The sequence below is a fragment of the Drosophila albomicans genome, chromosome 2L (genome assembly GCF_009650485.2).
Source record: "Drosophila albomicans strain 15112-1751.03 chromosome 2L, ASM965048v2, whole genome shotgun sequence".
In the NCBI taxonomy this organism is placed as follows: domain Eukaryota; kingdom Metazoa; phylum Arthropoda; class Insecta; order Diptera; family Drosophilidae; genus Drosophila; species Drosophila albomicans.
The window spans coordinates 22080292-22098410 of record NC_047628.2 but is presented as its reverse complement, the minus strand read 5'-3'; the positions used below and the strand labels follow the sequence as shown (position 1 = coordinate 22098410).

Genomic DNA, 18119 nt, shown 5'->3' with positions numbered 1-18119 from the left:
TACAAACAGGGTATCTGACAGTCTAGTTGTCTACATTAGCACACCCTTACTTGCTTAATTGCAACTCGTTGCTTTCAAGTGGCAACGTCATCTAAACTCAATCGAATATTGAAATCATCAAAAATGTATTCAAAGCCAGCCGAGTTGCGATTGCCGTGCATCTTATTCCAGTACGTCTTGACTTTGAGCGCATCCATTGAAGTGATTTATGCAGCATCCACGGCAGCCACCAGAGGCATAATCATCAGCATCACCATCACCATCATCAGGTGGCAACTGGCGTGAAATGTGTGAATTCATTAAGTGTGAACATTGCCAAATTGCAGTTCGCTTCGTTTCGTTTCGTTTTGATTGGATTCGTTTTGACTTAATGACGGGAGCCTGAACTTGAACTTGAAGTGGTTCGACTTCAAATGCTCACCCAACGATTCGATCTCTATCTATGCCTGTCTCTTTGTCTATTTATTGGTTTGACTCGCTGACTTGCAAAAGAAAAGATCTGACCGCCTGGAGAGCTACAACTGCTTTCATTATCTATGACGGCAATTAGATGTGCTGAGGGCCCCAACCAACCAATGTGACCCCCACCCAACTAACTGGCAATGAAGGCAATTTCAAATTTGGATCTCACCAAACTGGGCTGATATTAAAGCCGCTTACCATGAAGTCAACAGCCCGTGGCCTTTTCAGTTACCCAGCACATACAGTGAAGCATCTCAAATGGGAATTTAATAAGTAATTCAGTTATTTGTTGCATAATTGGTAGATTCGATTTCTTTCATTCAAAATGGAAAGTGAGCTTATTTAGTATTTATTTGATTTACAATTCGTTACCCCACTAAAATCCTAATAAGGTGTTATGAAGTGTGTTTGCTTTGAGTCTTCAAAGTCTTGGTAAATAAATACGAAAACCTCTCCACAAAATAATTCGTAGCAATAATATTAAACTTTTTTTGTATATGTTGTACATATATGTAAATAATTTCGGTAATCATTAAAATTGTATTTATTTTAGTTTTAATAAGTTTCTTTGGCATCTCTCCAACTCTCATTATAATTAATGGCAACTGCAGATCCACCTTAACGAACACTGTCTGCATCTGTGATGGATATGTTGAGGTACTCGTATATGGAATATGGTACATGGTTCGCAGTGTGGGTTGCTTTTCACTTTTCTCTGCCTCATCCCACACCTGAATTGGTGGGCTTAATCAGCTATTTGACATCTTTTGTCATTAAGCACGACAATTTTTAATTGCTTTCAACTCATTGCGAAGTTTGTTTGTTTGTTTGCTTGGCTTGGCTTATGTAACATTTCGAAAAATATAAATGCGAGTATATGGAGCATTGTCAGAGAAATGTTGTCATTTAATTGGCATTACGACTGCTTATCGTTTGCTTTGAGCCTTGGGCGCTGTACCCGCTTCTCCGTTATACATTGTAATGCTGTATGCTGTGCCTCTTTCCTCTTGCTCTGTCTATTATTGGACAAGGCCGTTTAGCGGCAGAATCTTCAAGAAGTGCGCGCACAAAGCGTAAACAATGATAAATTACAATAACATCATATTATGAGGCCATAATTAACTCTGACTCTGCCTCCAACTCCAACTCAAACTCTGACTCTGACTCTATGGTGGCGGCTGCTATTGAGAGAGCTAATTAACTCGTCTGTAGATGTGGCAATTTTATAGCCATAACCCACTGACTGAGTTTGGCTACGGCTTGCCCACCACGTGCTGAGCATTTGGGATTCTGTAACACACAACTGAATCAATCTCTTAACCGAATCTCATCTCATCTCGTCTAATTCAGTTATACACACTTTCGTCACACTGTGCAATCGAAGCGGTACACATTTTAATTGTCGGCCAGTTCAAGTTTATCCAAACATTTTCCATTGACCCTGAATTAAATTGCAACAATTCCGCTTTTATTATTATTATTTTTTTTTTTCAAAATACAAAAATAGAATTCAACTCTGCTCAAGGATATGTTTTTATATAATGCAAAATGAGAAAAATAAAAAAAAATAAATATATCTTCATGCCAATTTGCCAAAGCAATCGCAATCCAAACAAAACCAAGTCAAAAGAGCAATCGTCACAGCTGTTGCCACACTATTTGAAGAACCTTCAGCTAGTCATCGCTTTGGGAATTGCTTCGAAAAGCATTTGTTCGAAATTTGTTAGTAAAACACATAAACATTAAATATTTGTTTATATAAATAAACAATTTAGCGTATGATGAATGCATAAAAATAATATATATTTTATAGGGTAACTGCACCTCTTTTAAATGTGTCTAAATTTCTAAAATAAATCTATACTGAATTGGGTAATAAATTCTTGTTTTGTGTATTCTTTCAAATCAGCTTTGATGAGCGATAAAAATTAGGGGTATGCTATTTTGTTTTCAATTACAATTTTTTTCTTGGCCTTTAGCTTTGACTATGACACACTTTGGCATATGCTATAGCTGTTTAGTCAGGTTCAATATTCAGAATTTAATTACTAACATTTGTTTAACAAAATTTGCACTAACATCAGCAACCTATTTTCAGGTTTGCTTAGTATTTAAATCTGCGTATACTTAAGAAATGATGTAAATCAGATATATAAACAGGTTGGAGAGGGATTAATGCAACATTTCGTATCGGCACATTGACACTGCGTAATTGAGACTGTGCTATAGAAAGTATCGGAAAGCGATAATGAACGAACAGATTTCGGCAGAACAGACTTCGAGAAACATGTTAGTTAAATTGTACATAAATTAAAAATTTTTTTTTAAAAGTTAATGAAATCCAAAAATAATTATATCTTGCTAACTTTTATTTATTTACTATTTGTTTCATAGTTGCCTAAAACACGCTGACCGCTGGGATCGAAGGGACTGCGCAGATGGCAATTCGCCTTGTAGCGTTTGCCCAGAATGTCCACTTCGTAGTCGCCCGCTTTGAGGTATTCTCCATCGATGTTCTGACCATCGCTGCGTGTAATATAAACCTGACCCAGAGATTTCCCCAGCGTGTAAGCGTATTCGGCACGACGCAGCACGCCCACAGGCTCGCCATTACGATAGACACCCTCGAGGCCCCAAATGGGCACCTGATCCTGTAGCGTCAGATAGACCATGCGACGCTTAAGACCATCGGACCGCTGACGATCGACGGCAGCGCGACCACGATAGTCGCCTTGTTTGCGGCATGTAAAGCCCAAGCCAGCCTCGAGTGGCGTGTCATCCGAGCGCAAGTCGTAGCTCCACAGATGATAACCCTTTTCGCTGCTGAGCGAATAGAGCGCACGATAGCCGGCATCACGTAGATCCTGTGCGGCGCCAGCAGCCTTGAGTGCCTTGTAGACCGCCACACAATCCTGTTTAGGCACATGCAGCTCATAGCCCAGCTCGCCCACAAAACTGACGCGCAGAACTCGCAAACCAATGCCATTCAACTTGGCCAGTGTGGTGCTATTGGGTGGCAACTGCTCATCGGATAGTTCGTAATCGAGTAGAGGCTGCAGTATGCTGCGAGAGTTAGGTCCCTGAATGGAAATGACACCCAGATCGGCAGTGACATCGTGGAGCTTGGCGTTGAAGCCCTTGCGACGCATCTCCGCAAGCAGCGTGCTGTATGTGTAATAGGCCGAAGCACCGCCAGCCACAATGTAGTAGCCCTTGCCCTCGAACTTGGGATCATGCAGCTGCCCAGAGCCGGAAACCAGGCGGCTGATAGTCACATCGGCCTCGACGCCGCCAGCATCGTTCAGCGCACAAGTGTAAACAGTTCTGTGGAGTAAGCAATTATTATTAGTTGTTAAACCGATCCTTTCCTGCTTTAACATACTTGCTGGGATCACGCTTGGTGTTGGCGGAGAAGAGCCAGTCTGCAGCCTTGTGCGCTTGCGGACCTTCGAGCACCAGCTTGGCAAAGTAGCTCATGTTAAAGAGCACGGCATTATTGCGACAGGCATGAGCCTCAGCGCCAATCTGAAAGAATATAATAATACATAGGTAAGCATTTATGCATAAAAATAATCATGAAAGTTAATAAGTATATATGTATGTATATACTTATTTTTGTATTTGATTTTTGGTACTCCATGAAAACAAACAAATATAGGAAATAATACGTCATTTTGTGTTATCTACTCGAACAATCTGAATTTATGACTCTCGTTTTTGTTTTCGCGGTTCACGTTTGATACAGTTTTTGCTTTAATTCATTTGAGCTGATTTTAGGTCACGAATGACCAATCTAGAATTTTTGTAGATTTATAAATTTACAAATTGTTCTTTGTTCACAATTCTTATTCTTATTCTTCATATTACAACGTTATTTTTTTATATGCCCAAAATTCGATATAAATGGGAACTCGCAGGCTTAGTGCTTGAACAAATTTAATTAAAAAGAAAAGTAAAGCTGTCTAACTTCTGTTTATAGTAACACTTACCAACTCGTGATGCTCCGAGAAGCTGCTGTACTTCAGGTCGCCCTCCAGGATGCGCTCGTAGTTGCTCTCCTTGTGTCGCGCATGCTCGTAGCTGCCATACCAGTCATAGGGCAGCACGGCTGCCGATTTCTCCTTGTTTCCCAAGAAGAAACCAGGTCGCTCCCAGCCTTGTTTCTCCTCCATGAAGGCGTTGGCTTCCAGCATCTGCTCATGCAGTGGATCCAGTTGAAAATCGCGACCAGCTAGCGGTTGATCGAACTTGAACACCATGCTGTAGTTCTTTACATAGCTTTCGTGCGACTTTTCCGCAATCCACTTGGTGGCTTGTCCCTGTTCCTGTGTGAAGCGTCGCAAATCAAAGCTAAACATGGGCACATCCGGCTGTCCCTTGGTGATCCACAGCGCCGTCTGCTCACCACAGCCGCCGCCAAACATCATTCCAGCCGAATTAAAGCCACAGTTGTGCATGAGACCCGAGACATTAGGATCGGGGCCCATAAGCGGCTTGTGATCGGGCGTAAAGGATTCCGGACCACACACTGTGCTCTTCACGCCATACTTGGCGTACTCTGGGCACAATTTGTGGGCGCCCTCAACATGCGTTTCGAAGACGGACCAATCTAACTCGTAGAGGCCAAAGTGAAAGTCCTTGGCCACAGGATCGAGCAGTATGGGATTGGGTTCATAGCCGCCCATGCAGATGGCATCGCCCTGAATGCGGAAGTAGGTGGAATAGTCATGATCCCTGATGTTAGGTAAACCACGCACACCCGGTATGGACTCGGACACGATGTAGGCATGCTTCATGGGCAGCAACGGCAGATGGGTGCCATGTCGTGCAACTAGATCGCGACCCCACACGCCGGTTGCATTCACCACCGTCTCTGTACGTATGTTGCCGAAGGGCGTTGAAACACCCACAATCTTCTTGCCTCGCGATCCCTGCTCCACGAGTATCTCCTGCACATCACAGTTCTCAATCACCTGGGCGCCATTTGCGGTTGCTGCGCGACGTAATGCTGTGCACAACATGGCGGGATCCATGACGCCATCGCCAGGCGAATAAAGTGCGCCAATGAATGCCTTGGGATCAAGCAGCGGAAACAGTTTCTGGGTCTCCTCGGGGGATAATATCTGGTTCTCAATGCCCAGCGCAGAGCCAACAGTGGCCAGGCGTCGATACTCATCTAGGCGTGTTTCGTTATGGGCAATGAAGATGCCGCCATTCTGTATCCAGCCAGGGTCCAGACCAGTTTCTGCCTCCAGTTGTCGCAACATGTTGCGTGAATTGGCCAACAGTTGAATGTCCACATCGCTGGGACGCAATCGCCAGAGCAGTCCAGCCGTGTGCCATGTGGTGCCTGCAGTGAGTTGAGCACGCTCCAACAGCACTGCTCTCACACCTTGCTTGGCCAGATGATAGAGCGTATGGCAGCCGGCAGAGCCACCGCCAATTACCACTACATCCGCTGATTGAGGTAGCTGCGTTGCAGTTGCTGCTGCTGTAGTCTTTGAACTATTGTTACGATTGAGAAGTCGCCGCAGATCCTGGCGAGTTGCCTGCTGTACGATGCCCGTGCGCCACATATTCCACTCGCATTGATTTTAAATCGAAAACTAAACCATATCGCAGCACAACAGCTGCCAAGAAGATTCTCAATCTCATGATGCTGCGTCTCCTCTGAACTGATAGGTCAACTTTCGTTGATAACTGGACTTAGGGTTTCTCTCTTATCAGCCTTTTAACGTGCCCACTTCGCTCTGAATTCTTTCTAATTTTTTATTTTGCCTATTCTTATCTTTTCGGTTTTATTTACGTATTCAGTCTCAACCCGACAGGTGGCGCTTTCATCATGTGTTATCAGCTGAATTCTATTTTTGAATGTTGCAGATCAATTGAGGACAGATCCATGGTGAATAATAAATAATCATGCTGCTAGTACCATACAATAAAAGATTACAATCTTTTACATTGACATGAAATAAAGTAGTTTTGAGTAATTGAAACATGTTCAAATAAAATAAAGGTTTATTGTTTAATTGCCGGTGAGATTCACGATCAATAGCACCCAATGAAAAGAAAAGTATTTTATCATTCAAATTAAATGAATATCCATCATATTTCTTTCCGTTGGACTCATGAGTATACGGCTGCTATACCAAAATGTCAGGACAAATTATGAGTTAGTAAGTGGATTTACGTTGAAGCGAGGGAGAACTCTTTTTCTGTCTGCATATTTATGTTCCCCTGGTATTTACCTTGATGATTTGGCACTTTTTACCCGTTCACAATGACTACAATTGTTCAAAAGCCGCAATTAGTATGTTTGTGTTGCATACTTTTAGGGGCACATATGCAAAGTATTTCATTTAAATGAAAATCAGTCACAACTTGGCCATATCCTACCGCATTTTCGAAGGACACATATTGCTAGGATCTCAAGAAATAACTCTATCGATCTGCATTCAAAAAATATGGGGTCATCTAAGAATCCAATATTTTGATTACTGATATTTCATACGAAAAATTACCGCATTGAAGAAAGTGTGTCAACAAACCTCTATATGGGAGGGATGTCAGCCATGGGGAAGTGCACAGTCATCTTGTCAATCATAAAATAGTTGCCCTCATCTTATCCCCCTCTCCGTTCCCATAACTAGGAGTTGTCCACCCTCCTCACTCTCCTTCTCCCACCATACACCTTCGCTGTTTACACTTAGTGTTCAGAGGAAAATCAGGAGAACGCAGAGCACTACTAAGTCCAGCTGTGGAAACAAACTCTCTGAGAGAGAGAGAGAGAATGGTCGACTGCTTCTAGAATCCACAGCTTGCTCAGAAGCTCCATTTGCTTGCTGTTGATTTACATGTGGTCGCCTAGTATTTCACGACTAAAATACCAGGCAAATATAATACAGTAGCACGTAGATATATCTAAAAATTGATCTAGATATGTTTTGCTGCCATTGGTCAATTTTGGCTCTTGCATGTGGTTCCTTAGAGCGGGAGTATGAGAGCTTGCATCTGATCAGAATTGGAAACATTGCGAAGTGACTTTGTCTGCAGCTACCTGATCGCTTCTGTTGGCCTAGTAGATTTTAAGATTACAATAATGCTGTGTAGAAAGAATTCGATGTGGAACTACTAAAATATTAGGCGCACATAATAGAGCAGAAGGTGGGAGCACGTGCTGCAATTAATTCTTTATTATTGCTTTTTGATGATTTATGTTCACCTGCTATATAAACTGATGATAATGCACTTTTCGTGATTCGGTTTCTACGTATTAAGATCCTCTATTAGAAGCCACGTAGAGCAGCTAAAAATACCAGGCGAACATAGTAAAGCAGTATGAGGTTTTATACAGCAGCATTTCAAGGCCCTGACCTCCTCTCAGAGCGGAAGCACGTGGTGCAATTGACTTTTTGTATTATTGCTTGCTGCTGATTTATGTTCCCCTGGTATTTCATCATATGATCTTTTTTTACCCGTTTGCAACGACATCCTGGCATATTTTCTATACTTAAACAATTTTATAGAAAGATTCTTAAAATGCTTGGTCGGAATATTCGCTGATTATGTTGATATAAACAATTGCATTTATATTTTAATTTCTGCCAACTTTCTCGTATATTCAATATACATATATAATATAAATAATATAAACAATATATAATAATATAAACTCTACTTAGATTTGTTAAGCAAAATATTTAATAATATTTCGCTGCTGTGGTTCATGTTATTAAGATATGCAACTCAAATCTGCCTTACGTCTGTTTGAATGTGCAGCGTTTGCAGTGGCATCTTGGGAATTTGGTGTAACATGACATAGTCGGCGCCATTGTCATGGGAGGCAGACAGAAACGCGACCGCACTTTGATGGGATATGCCAATGCAAAGCAAGTCAAACCAGACTCAGACGACTTGCAGACCTTCTAGTACGGTTGCATTTGTTATCTACTTATGGTTATTGTTATTGTTATTATTATTTGTTTTTGTTACGGCTGGTGGTTGGCAACACAACACGTACTATGTGTATTGAAGTTGTTGTTGCTTGCAAATTGTGCGACAAAATTCTAAGCGAAGCACATGATTTGTTGCGTTTTTTATGTATGCACGAAGTTTCTGGTTGGAGACTGAAACTGAAACTGGTGACGTTGTCAGCTCATTAAGCTGCTCTCATTATGCAATCTCGTTCGCATTGTTAAAGATGCAACACAGTTGACGTTGATGTATCATCCACATGCTGAATTTACTGAATATAATATTTGTGTGCCAGCTGGTGTTACGCGTGTTTCTATAACGAAAAAAAAATCAAGTATAGCACACAAAAAACCAACAATAAATAATACACTTACCGTGAAACTTTTTTCGTATACTAAACTAGTTACTTTGATTTGCTGTTAATTTGGAAAATAATATAAATTAAATTAAAGAACATTATATAAATGCCTGTGAAATACTTCTTGCTCTTACTCAACTTACAGCAGAGAGCAGAAGTCCACCAGATTGTTCAAATAGGTCAGTAGGTTCGTATTCGTACATTTGTTGCTCATAACTTACTCATTTTCAGTTGGAACAAGAGTCTCTTAAAGACTAAACATAAATTGCTAAATGAAAAATCGGCTTATGCTTCGGATTTCCTTAGACTGGTCTCTTTGTGAAATATTTCCGCACTGAAACCATAAACAAAAGCAGTGAGTTGTCATTAGTCATTAATATGATAGGTACGTCTGATAACACGGCAACGGCGACTAGCAACAACCAATTTAATACATTTCAATGCGCATTTCGTTGGCAGCAAAATCGTTTGTTTTGTTTTTCCAATTCTAATTGGAGTTATGGGGATTTGCTCTAAGCACTTCAATGTGATTACGATACGCGATATTTGATCTATCAGAGATAACACGATGGTAGCTAGTTGGGCTGAAAACCGATTAGGCGTGTGCTCCCCAAAGTCTGCAGCAATTATCTGTGGATTTCAATTTAGTTTAGTGCTCTACTGACCGGCCGCATCACGACATGTGGCACCAAAACTTGAGGTCGTCGAGCTTGTGGCAACGCGCCTGGAATCGCATCTTTCGGGCCAAGGATTTCTATAGCAGCATAAGAGTGCTCATTGCCTTGGCTTTCATACTGGGAATAACACCGTATCATGTTACGCAAATCGGTTACCACGGCGAGCGTGTGGTGCGCGAATCGTGGTATGGCTTTGCTAATGCTATCAGCCGTTGGCTTATTTTTGCCTATTGCTACACACACGTTAATCTGCATAATGAGTCCTTAATTGGTTACTTTATGCGCAACCACATCTCGGTGATGGGCACACGGATTCACGATATTGGCGGCATCATAGCAGCTATATTTATTTTCATCGCGCCGATTTTCCTTCGCCGTCATTTGCGGCGATCCTTAGAGGGTCTGGTTCGAGTCGATCGTCGTTTACTGCGTATAAATTACAATGTGGATTATCCGCGCATTCAATTCGAGTCGCTGCGCATGCTGGTGATAATCACCGCATTGGATGCCACCATCATTAGCGTCTGCTTGACCTGCTTTGCTCAGATGGAAGTAAGACCCTCGTGGCAGCTCATCTTCATCATGACATACGAATTAATAACCATATCAGTGACTGTTTTCATGTTCTGCCTGCTGGCGCTCTCTGTTCGACGCCGCCTGTCGCGATTGCATAGGGTAAGTAGAAGCTACATTAAGTAAAACTTACACTTTCTTTCCTCTCATTTACATCCTTAATGGCCGAATTTAATTAAATTTGATTTCAAATTTGACTGCTTAATTTGAGCTGCTGCCTAAAAGTATGCAACGCAAAACTCAAATGAATACCAATCCAAAGCAATTCTCCTCTTAACCTTATTCGTATCTGCTAACTATGTAGGTCAATAGCTGGTACTCGTAATCGTAATTACATATCCAGAGCAAACTCGTAATTAAATTGACTCACCGTATGCGAATTGTGTCCTTTGTGTATGTGCTTGCTGTTTACGCGTAACTCACGTCACGTCATTCAAATTGTCATCGCATATAAACTATTTACTTATTTTGCATGCCACGCTCCATAAATGCGATATATTATGCATGCGCACAGGACAACAGCCAGCAGCAGAAACAAACAACAACGAAACTGATCAGCATATGGCCCACAGAATGTCCCTCTCCCGTTCAGTTTCAGCATTGCGCATACGCCTCGTGTTGCGGCGCAACTGAGTGTGACTGTGACTGTGAATGAGATTGAGCCTTGAGTGCGTAGTGAAGAGTGTCAGCAATATATGCTGATAATGAATTACTATTCAGAGTGTTGCCCATGCTAGGGAAGGCAGCGTGACACGAATTAAATAGTCGGTTGAAAATATAAATAGAAAAACTTTGGAAATTTAAATTTAATGCTTTAAAAAATAATAATAATAATAATTACAAAAAATATAGAAATAAAGATTTACTCATTTACTATTACATATACATACATATTTCCGATTAAAATTATAAAGTTTACCCATTTTGAACTCGTAATATATCTATGTATGTGCTCTATTTACTCTTGTAACAATTGATAGCATGTGCTTCAAAAAAGTTGTCGAACACGATACCTCATCGTTATTTGTTTCCTGCCAGCTCTCACACTCTCCCAATCAACATTATCATCATCATCATCATCGCCATTGGCTGGCAACAGGCACAGACGAACGCAGTTATGCTAACAACTAAATTAAACACAGACAACGGCGACTGCCTGACTGCGTCTGTACTCGTGTGAGTGTACTCACAGTGAGAGGAGATGCCTCGACTGAAGGACAAACGCACACTTGTTGCTCTTGATGCTGCTGCTGTAATCCCAACAGTAGGGACTGCTCTCACGTCGAAGACTCAGTCGCCATCCATCCACATCCCCATATTGAACTTCGTAATGAGCATTTCGCACACGCTGTTGCTTCGGTTACATTTCCGCAGCCGGCATATGGGGAGGAGGCTTCTTTTTTGTTGCGACATGTTTTGTTTACGCGAGTCGGCTTGGTGGTGTTGACTGGCGTTCTCGAGTCCTTGCTGCAGTTCGAGTTGTCCTTTTGAGTTAAACGGTTGTGCGGTCTGGTCTCATCGTTAGTCAAATAAATATGTCGACAGCGCTACGTCGTGTGCGCAAATATTTCATATCGTCGCAGGTCTATGAGGCACTGCGTCCATTATTTTTCCTCACGTTTCTGTACGGCCTGACGCCATTCCATGTGGTCCGTCGAAAGATGGGCGAATCCTATCTGAAGATGTCGTGTTTCGGCATCTTTAATATTTTTGTTTACATCGTTTTGTGCGGTTTCTGTTACATCTCGTCGCTTCGTCAAGGCGAGTCCATTGTGGGTTATTTTTTTCGCACCGAGATCTCCACGATTGGCGATCGCCTACAGATCTTCAATGGACTTATTGCTGGTGCTGTAATCTATACATCTGCTATACTGAAGCGTTGCAAGCTGCTCGGCACATTGACTATTCTGCACAGTCTCGATACGAACTTCTCCAATATCGGAATTCGTGTAAAGTACTCAAGGATCTTCCGCTACTCGATTCTCTTGCTCGTCTTCAAACTACTTATTTTGGGGGTCTATTTCGTTGGCGTCTTTCGGCTTCTCGTCTCGCTTGGCGTTACGCCCTCCTTCTGTGTCTGCATGACATTCTTCCTGCAACATTCCGTGGTATCTATTGCAATTTGTCTATTCTGCGTGATTGCCTTTAGCTTCGAGCGACGTTTGAGTATAGTTAATCAGGTGAGTGAGTTCTTCGTTTCGGTTATTGCCCTTTACTTTGCAAATAATTACTCTTTATGGTTAATCGCGAGGGAATCGCTTTTATTGCTTAGCCACAAATCAAGTGCTACATTAATTTATGTAAATCCATTAGGCATATGCGGAGTTAATATTTGCTTAGCACAATTTGTGTTGGTTCACTTATTGTGATTTGTCTAGACTCGATTTACTCGCTGAGATAGTTGTGCAATTAATGATGCGCGTGGAGTCCTTATTGCGTGACGAAATCCAAAGTGTTTCTCTTTTAAATTGAACTGAAAGCATTGCAAAGTTAATTTTAGAGAGTGCAGCGATTGCTTCGCTAAATTTGCGACAGATGATGAGCTCAAAGTTTGTTGATGCTTGCATGGATAAACAAAAAGAGAAATAATAGTAAACTTCAGTTTTTACTTTCTCATCTGAGGGACATCGCGAAAACAACAGTATATATATGAAGTAAATATATTCTTGGTCTGAATATGCACAGAAGAACTTCAAAGGTTAACAAACTATCTTTTGTTATTCTTCGAAGGACGCGGTCAAGAATTTCCTTTATGAGAAAGTAAACAAACAAATTGCCCTCCACTAAAATTTACGATCATACACTGACAAGCCCCCTCTTTTAAGATAGCCATAAACATTGTTTTAACCTTTAGAAGCATCTCACGTGTTTTTCGTAAACTAACTACGCATCATCAACACCAGCAGGAAATAGTTTTCATAGTCATTCATCAACTTATATTAACTTTATGGCACCCTTAACTCAAATAAGACAATTGCCCAAAAACCTTGCATTCTTTGTGATGACTTTTATTGTATTTTTACGACTTTTATGCATTTTATACCCTTCCAGACCGTTAGCCAACACACTTGCTAGGCTTTCAAAGCCAACTGAGCAAATCTTACTCGGCTTTTATGAACTTTTATAGCAGTGGAAGTCCTCTTTCAGCTCGTTTACTAATTTCTCGCTGAACAATCAACATAAATTCATGCGAACATAACGAAGTTCATTCATGGAAACCATAAACTTCATTGCATTCAATAATATTTACGATTAGGTTACAAGAATAGGAATTGGAGCGGGCGAAGTAATTTGACATGCTAAAGTAGCACTTATTAGTAATTTGAGTATAATTGATTAATAAGTAATATTTAATAAAAAAGTGGTGACTTAAAAGAAGCTAAACTCTACTAATATAATAAGATTAATTTGGCTTAACTTGGTATTCCAATCACACTTGCATATTATTGAAAATAAGGTTACTAAAGGACATCCCAAAGCCAGTTTCAAAAGGTTATCTCTACCAGACAATGCGCTTAGTTACTCATTGGTTATTCGGTTGCTATCCAGACAAAACTCCTTACCATATAAGTACATTAAACATTTGTGAACGGATCGGGCGTAACAATGTTCGTATTCTGTCGTTGAACTGTCATTCATTGAGAAAGTACGAAACGCTTCGGGTAAATCGCATGGCTAATTACGAGTCCTGCGGTAAGTGGGTCCCCAAGGAGAAAGAGTTAGCATTTACCTGTAAATGGGCATTAATTAAAATGCAACAGTTTAAGCTAATAGGAAATACTTGACATACGTTTCATTCTCCATTCGCCGTTTGACAATCCACAAAGTGGTTGCCAAGCGGCATAAAATGCTAGAATTATTTGCTTAAAGCCACAGCCAAAGTCAACTATGTACAACGGGCAACGACAACGACAATGAAATGAATGAAATGTGTTTGCCCCACCTCATTAGGCTGGCGTCGAAGCCGCAGCGGCGTCCAGAGCGTTTTCTGTGCGTTGTCTGTTGTCTGCGTGGGCAACATGCAAATTGTTGTCGCTTTTCGTGTTCAGTTGCCGCGCAAACCTTTAGCTGAGCAGACGACGGACTTGCGATTAACGAGACCCAAAGGATGGACGTTGAGAAGGATACTGATGTGGAAATCGAGCTGAACCATCCGTTGCGGCGTCGATTGCGTCGTTTGCTGTCCGCCAAACAGCTGTACGAATGCCTCCGTCCGCTCTTCCATGTGACCTATTTGCATGGATTGACTTCGTTCTACATCAGCTGCAATGACGAGACTGGTCAACGGGATATCAAGAAGTCCTGGTTCGGCTATGTTAATGGCATACTCCATATCGGTATCTATAGCGTCTGCTATATTCTCACGATATGCAACAGTTGTGAGTCCGTTGCCAGCTACTTCTTCCGTTCGAGGATTACGTACTTCGGCGACATGATGCAGATTGTCAGTGGCCTCATTGGCGTCACTGTCATCTATCTAACGGCCATCATACCAAAGCATCGGCTGGAACAGTGCCTGCAAAAGTTTTACACCATGGACATGCAGCTGCACAGTGTTGGCATCAAGATAATGTACAGCAAAGTGCTACGTTTCAGCTATGCTGTCATGATCTCCATGTTTGTGGTGAACTTTGCCTTTTCCTGGGGCACTTTCGCTGTCCTCTATTCGTCGCAAGTGTCGCCTACCTTGGCTTTGCATTTCACGTTCATTATCCAGCATACGGTCATCGCGATTGCCGTCACCATGTTCGCCTGCTTCACGTATCTTGTCGAAATGCGGCTCGTGATGGTCAACAAGGTAAGGAATCACTTGGACTGCTCATGATCCTTTTCTCGTAAAGAATATTAATGCTTCCCATGGGATTAAATTGTAGCATACTTTGGTACGACTTCTTTAAAGCTGCTCGCTATTGTTAGCCAGAGTCAATTATTAGCGCATGACCGAATTCAATTAAATTAATTAACTCTGCCCTCTAACTTTCGTCTCATAAAGGTCCTTTAACCTGTCTATGACTCCTCCTCCTCCTCCTCCTCCTCCTCCTACACCTTTGCCAACGCAGACGTGCGCTTTATAATTTCATAACAGAAACAAACAAAACGAACTGAAAGTGCCATCAAAATGGTTGAGTCGTGTCTGGTTGGACAAGTTTCCATTACTCGCTTCCTGACAGCGCCTCAATGGCCGGGAAGTTCAAGGCTTTAAACCCACATCAATTAATCAGGTGCCACAATTGAGTGGTGTCTATAAAAGCAGCTCCACCACCGTTTGGCAAATCAGTTTTCATTCTGTTTGTTATTACGCCATGTATACAATTTGGCAGCAATTGTTTCGCCCACGCGATGCTTACGGTGCCGAGCAATCACTGCTCCTATTCACCTTTCTACTCGGTTTGACTCCTTTTCGATTGCGAGGCGAGACTGGCTCACGTCATTTCCAGTTGAGTCGCTTGGGCTATCTGAATGCATTACTGCAGTTGAGTTTCTTTGGCTACTGCTTTCTCTCGGCACTCATCCAACAGGAGAGCATTGTGGGCTACTTCTTCAAGTCACCCATCTCACAAGTTGGTGACTCGCTGCAGAAATTCATTGGGTTGATTGGCATGTTTACGCTCTTCCTTTGGAGTGGGCTGCAAGTGAAACTCTTGATTCGACTTTTCGATCTGATTGCTCACATTGACAACCATCTGCTCAATCTGGGCGTCTGCTTTAACTACGCACGGATTATGCAACTACGCCACATTCATCTTTTACTCATCTCAGGTGTACAATTGAGTTATTTGATCAGCTCTATTGCTATGCTGATTTACAATGATGTGCGTCCCATTTATACAGCCACTGTGGCCTTCTATGTGCCACAGATCTTTTTGCTCAGCATTGTTTTGCTCTTTGGAGCCATCCTTCATCGTCTTCAGCAGCATTTTGAATCCATAAACAGGGTAAGCGACTAATGAAAGATGAGATTCGATTCGATTCGAAAAAAGCAAAAACTTTTTTAATTATAAGAGAATCAAATACAAATACAAATATATTGTATTTGTATGCCCTAAATCAATTCTTTCAAGCAAATAATTAAGTTGAGTAAGATGATTAGTTACATTAAAAAGATTTGGGTAAAGAACTGCATTAAACTATGACAAGCCTTCATTCCGTGCAATGCACTATTCAATGAGCTATCAGTTGTTTACATTCTCTATAATTCAATTACAGACTATTTACTATCTCGCTCCCTAATGAATTAAACTCGTACAATCGTTACAATCGCGACAGGTTATAAGATCTAATAACTTTCACACCGCAAGTGTTGAGTTTAGTTGAGGACATTGCTCATACGCAATGTGGCTTTCGGAGTATTTGGTTAGATTAGCGCGACCTCAAAACGTCTACGGTTGCTACCGCGTAACCTTTGGCCTGGCCCTATTCTTTGGCCTCGTGCCGTATTGGGTGGACAGTACAGAACGAAAATTACGCATTTCGTGGATCGGTTTTGTGAACATTATAGTGCGCCTTTGCTTCTATACGCTGAATTTCTACAGCAGCTATTTTGAGCGCCATGCTTTGATGGATGCTGTATCGCTTACAAATCTCTCCAGTTTAACCACCGAATTGGAAATGTTCAACGGCATCTTTGGCATCAATATAGTGCTGGTCATATCGTTGCTGCATCGCAAGCAATTGATCCACTTAATGTCACTCTTCGAGAGCCTGGAAACGGAAGCATTTCCACGTGTGGGCGTTAACTTCAAGCAACAACAAGCGGCCTATCAAATCAATGGCCTGGCTCTCTTTTTACTGAGCACACTCTCAATCTTTGTGGGCTACGCCTCATTGAAGGTCATAGGACTCACCCACACATTAATTTTGTTCCCGGCAATGATTAGCTACTTTTCGCCCAATTTTATTATATGCGCCGTTTGTATTCTCGTCGGAGGTCTGTTTATTAAACTGCGCATTTATATAAGCGCCTTGAATGAGGTTTGGCAGCGGTCTTCCATTTAACATATAACTATACTACAAAAAGGTAATGTGTTTCTTGTTTTTCAGGTGCTGAAGAACCTCGCCCATCAGTGGGACACTCGCAGTCTTAAGGCTGTCCAGAAGCAGCGTTCTCTGCAGTGCCTCGACTCATTTTCCATGTACACCATTGTGACAAAGGATCCCGCTGAAATCATACAGGAGTCCATGGAGATACATCATCTGATTTGCGAGGCAGCTGCAACGGCCAACAAATATTTTACATACCAACTGCTCACAATCATTTCGATTGCCTTTCTGATCATCGTCTTTGATGCGTATTATGTGCTGGAAACATTGCTGGGCAAATCGAAGCGAGAAAGCAAATTCAAGACTGTTGAATTTGTGACATTCTTTTCATGTCAAATGATACTCTATTTGATAGCCATAATTTCCATCGTTGAGGGCAGCAATCGGGCCATTAAGAAGAGCGAGAAAACTGGTGGCATTGTGCATTCGCTGCTCAACAAAACGAAGAGCGTCGAGGTGCGGGAGAAGTTGCAGCAATTCTCAATGCAATTGATGCATCTGAAGATCAACTTTACTGCCGCAGGACTCTTCAACATCGATCGCACGCTCTACTTTACTGTAAGTAGTCTTCTCATCCACCGGTATCTTTTTATCCAAAACTCATTTCCATCGGTGCTTTCAGATTAGCGGAGCCTTAACAACTTATCTCATCATTCTGCTGCAATTCACATCGAATTCGCCAAACAATGATAATGGCAATGGCTACGAATGCTGTGAGGCATTGCACAATATGACCAACCATACGCTCTAGTCGATTATGATGTACTTCATAGACGTCTGAAAGTGCTACTAAGTAACGTCATGTGGTGTGCAGCAAATAATATTAAGTGGTTTCTCTAGCAGTTGCTGTTGCTGTTACTGTTGCTTTTGCATTCATTATATTCTTGTATGTATGTTTATAGATTAATTATTAGCAATAAACCGATTATCATTGCAGAAAATTAATTAGTTAATTGCCGGCACGCCAATTGAATTCCAATTGTCGAGCTGCAAAGAAGAATTTCTCAATTTTCTATTTCACAGAATTTACAATT

At 41.6% G+C, this 18119-nt stretch overlaps 3 protein-coding genes across 5 annotated transcripts; 2 read left to right on the top strand and 1 right to left on the bottom strand.

Moving 5' to 3' along the window:
* Positions 1-2309: 2309 nt before the first annotated feature.
* LOC117565437 (sarcosine dehydrogenase, mitochondrial) lies at positions 2310-6072 on the bottom strand. Its single transcript, XM_034244527.2, has 3 exons — positions 4452-6072; positions 3845-3987; positions 2310-3786 (listed from the first exon to the last, which is right to left on the bottom strand). The coding sequence occupies exons 1-3, from the start codon at positions 6036-6038 to the stop codon at positions 2835-2837; spliced, it is 2682 nt and encodes an 893-aa protein (XP_034100418.1). The 5' UTR covers positions 6039-6072; the 3' UTR covers positions 2310-2834.
* Positions 6073-9474: 3402 nt separating this feature from the next.
* LOC117564958 (uncharacterized) lies at positions 9475-10369 on the top strand. Its single transcript, XM_034243913.1, has 2 exons — positions 9475-10146; positions 10349-10369. The coding sequence occupies exons 1-2, from the start codon at positions 9475-9477 to the stop codon at positions 10367-10369; spliced, it is 693 nt and encodes a 230-aa protein (XP_034099804.1).
* A 989-nt stretch (positions 10370-11358) lies between these two features.
* Positions 11359-18069, top strand: LOC117565183 (putative gustatory receptor 28b). Of its 3 annotated transcripts, none has more exons than XM_034244182.2 (3): positions 11359-12224; positions 17086-17643; positions 17708-18069. In XM_034244182.2, the coding sequence occupies exons 1-3, from the start codon at positions 11580-11582 to the stop codon at positions 17834-17836; spliced, it is 1332 nt and encodes a 443-aa protein (XP_034100073.1). In that variant the 5' UTR covers positions 11359-11579; the 3' UTR covers positions 17837-18069. The 3 variants fall into 3 exon arrangements, with proteins under 3 accessions (XP_034100073.1, XP_034100072.1, XP_051858212.1); XM_034244181.2 differs by lacking the exon at positions 11359-12224 and adding an exon at positions 14153-14842; XM_052002252.1 differs by lacking the exon at positions 11359-12224 and adding an exon at positions 15348-15980.
* The last annotated feature ends 50 nt before the right edge of the window (positions 18070-18119 follow it).

Coding starts and splice junctions, on each gene's coding strand:
- LOC117565183 (XM_034244181.2), top strand. CDS start 14,153: ATGGACGTTGAGAAGGATACTGATGTGGAAATCGAGCTGAACCATCCG. Junction 14,843..17,085: donor GGCTCGTGATGGTCAACAAG/GTAAGGAATCAC, acceptor CTTGTTTTTCAG/GTGCTGAAGAACCTCGCCCA. Junction 17,644..17,707: donor ATCGCACGCTCTACTTTACT/GTAAGTAGTCTT, acceptor CGGTGCTTTCAG/ATTAGCGGAGCCTTAACAAC.
- LOC117564958 (XM_034243913.1), top strand. CDS start 9,475: ATGTGGCACCAAAACTTGAGGTCGTCGAGCTTGTGGCAACGCGCCTGG. Junction 10,147..10,348: donor GCCTGTCGCGATTGCATAGG/GTAAGTAGAAGC, acceptor CTAACTATGTAG/GTCAATAGCTGGTACTCGTA.
- LOC117565437 (XM_034244527.2), bottom strand. CDS start 6,038: ATGTGGCGCACGGGCATCGTACAGCAGGCAACTCGCCAGGATCTGCGG. Junction 3,988..4,451: donor TCTCGGAGCATCACGAGTTG/GTAAGTGTTACT, acceptor ATATTCTTTCAG/ATTGGCGCTGAGGCTCATGC. Junction 3,787..3,844: donor ACCAAGCGTGATCCCAGCAA/GTATGTTAAAGC, acceptor CTTACTCCACAG/AACTGTTTACACTTGTGCGC.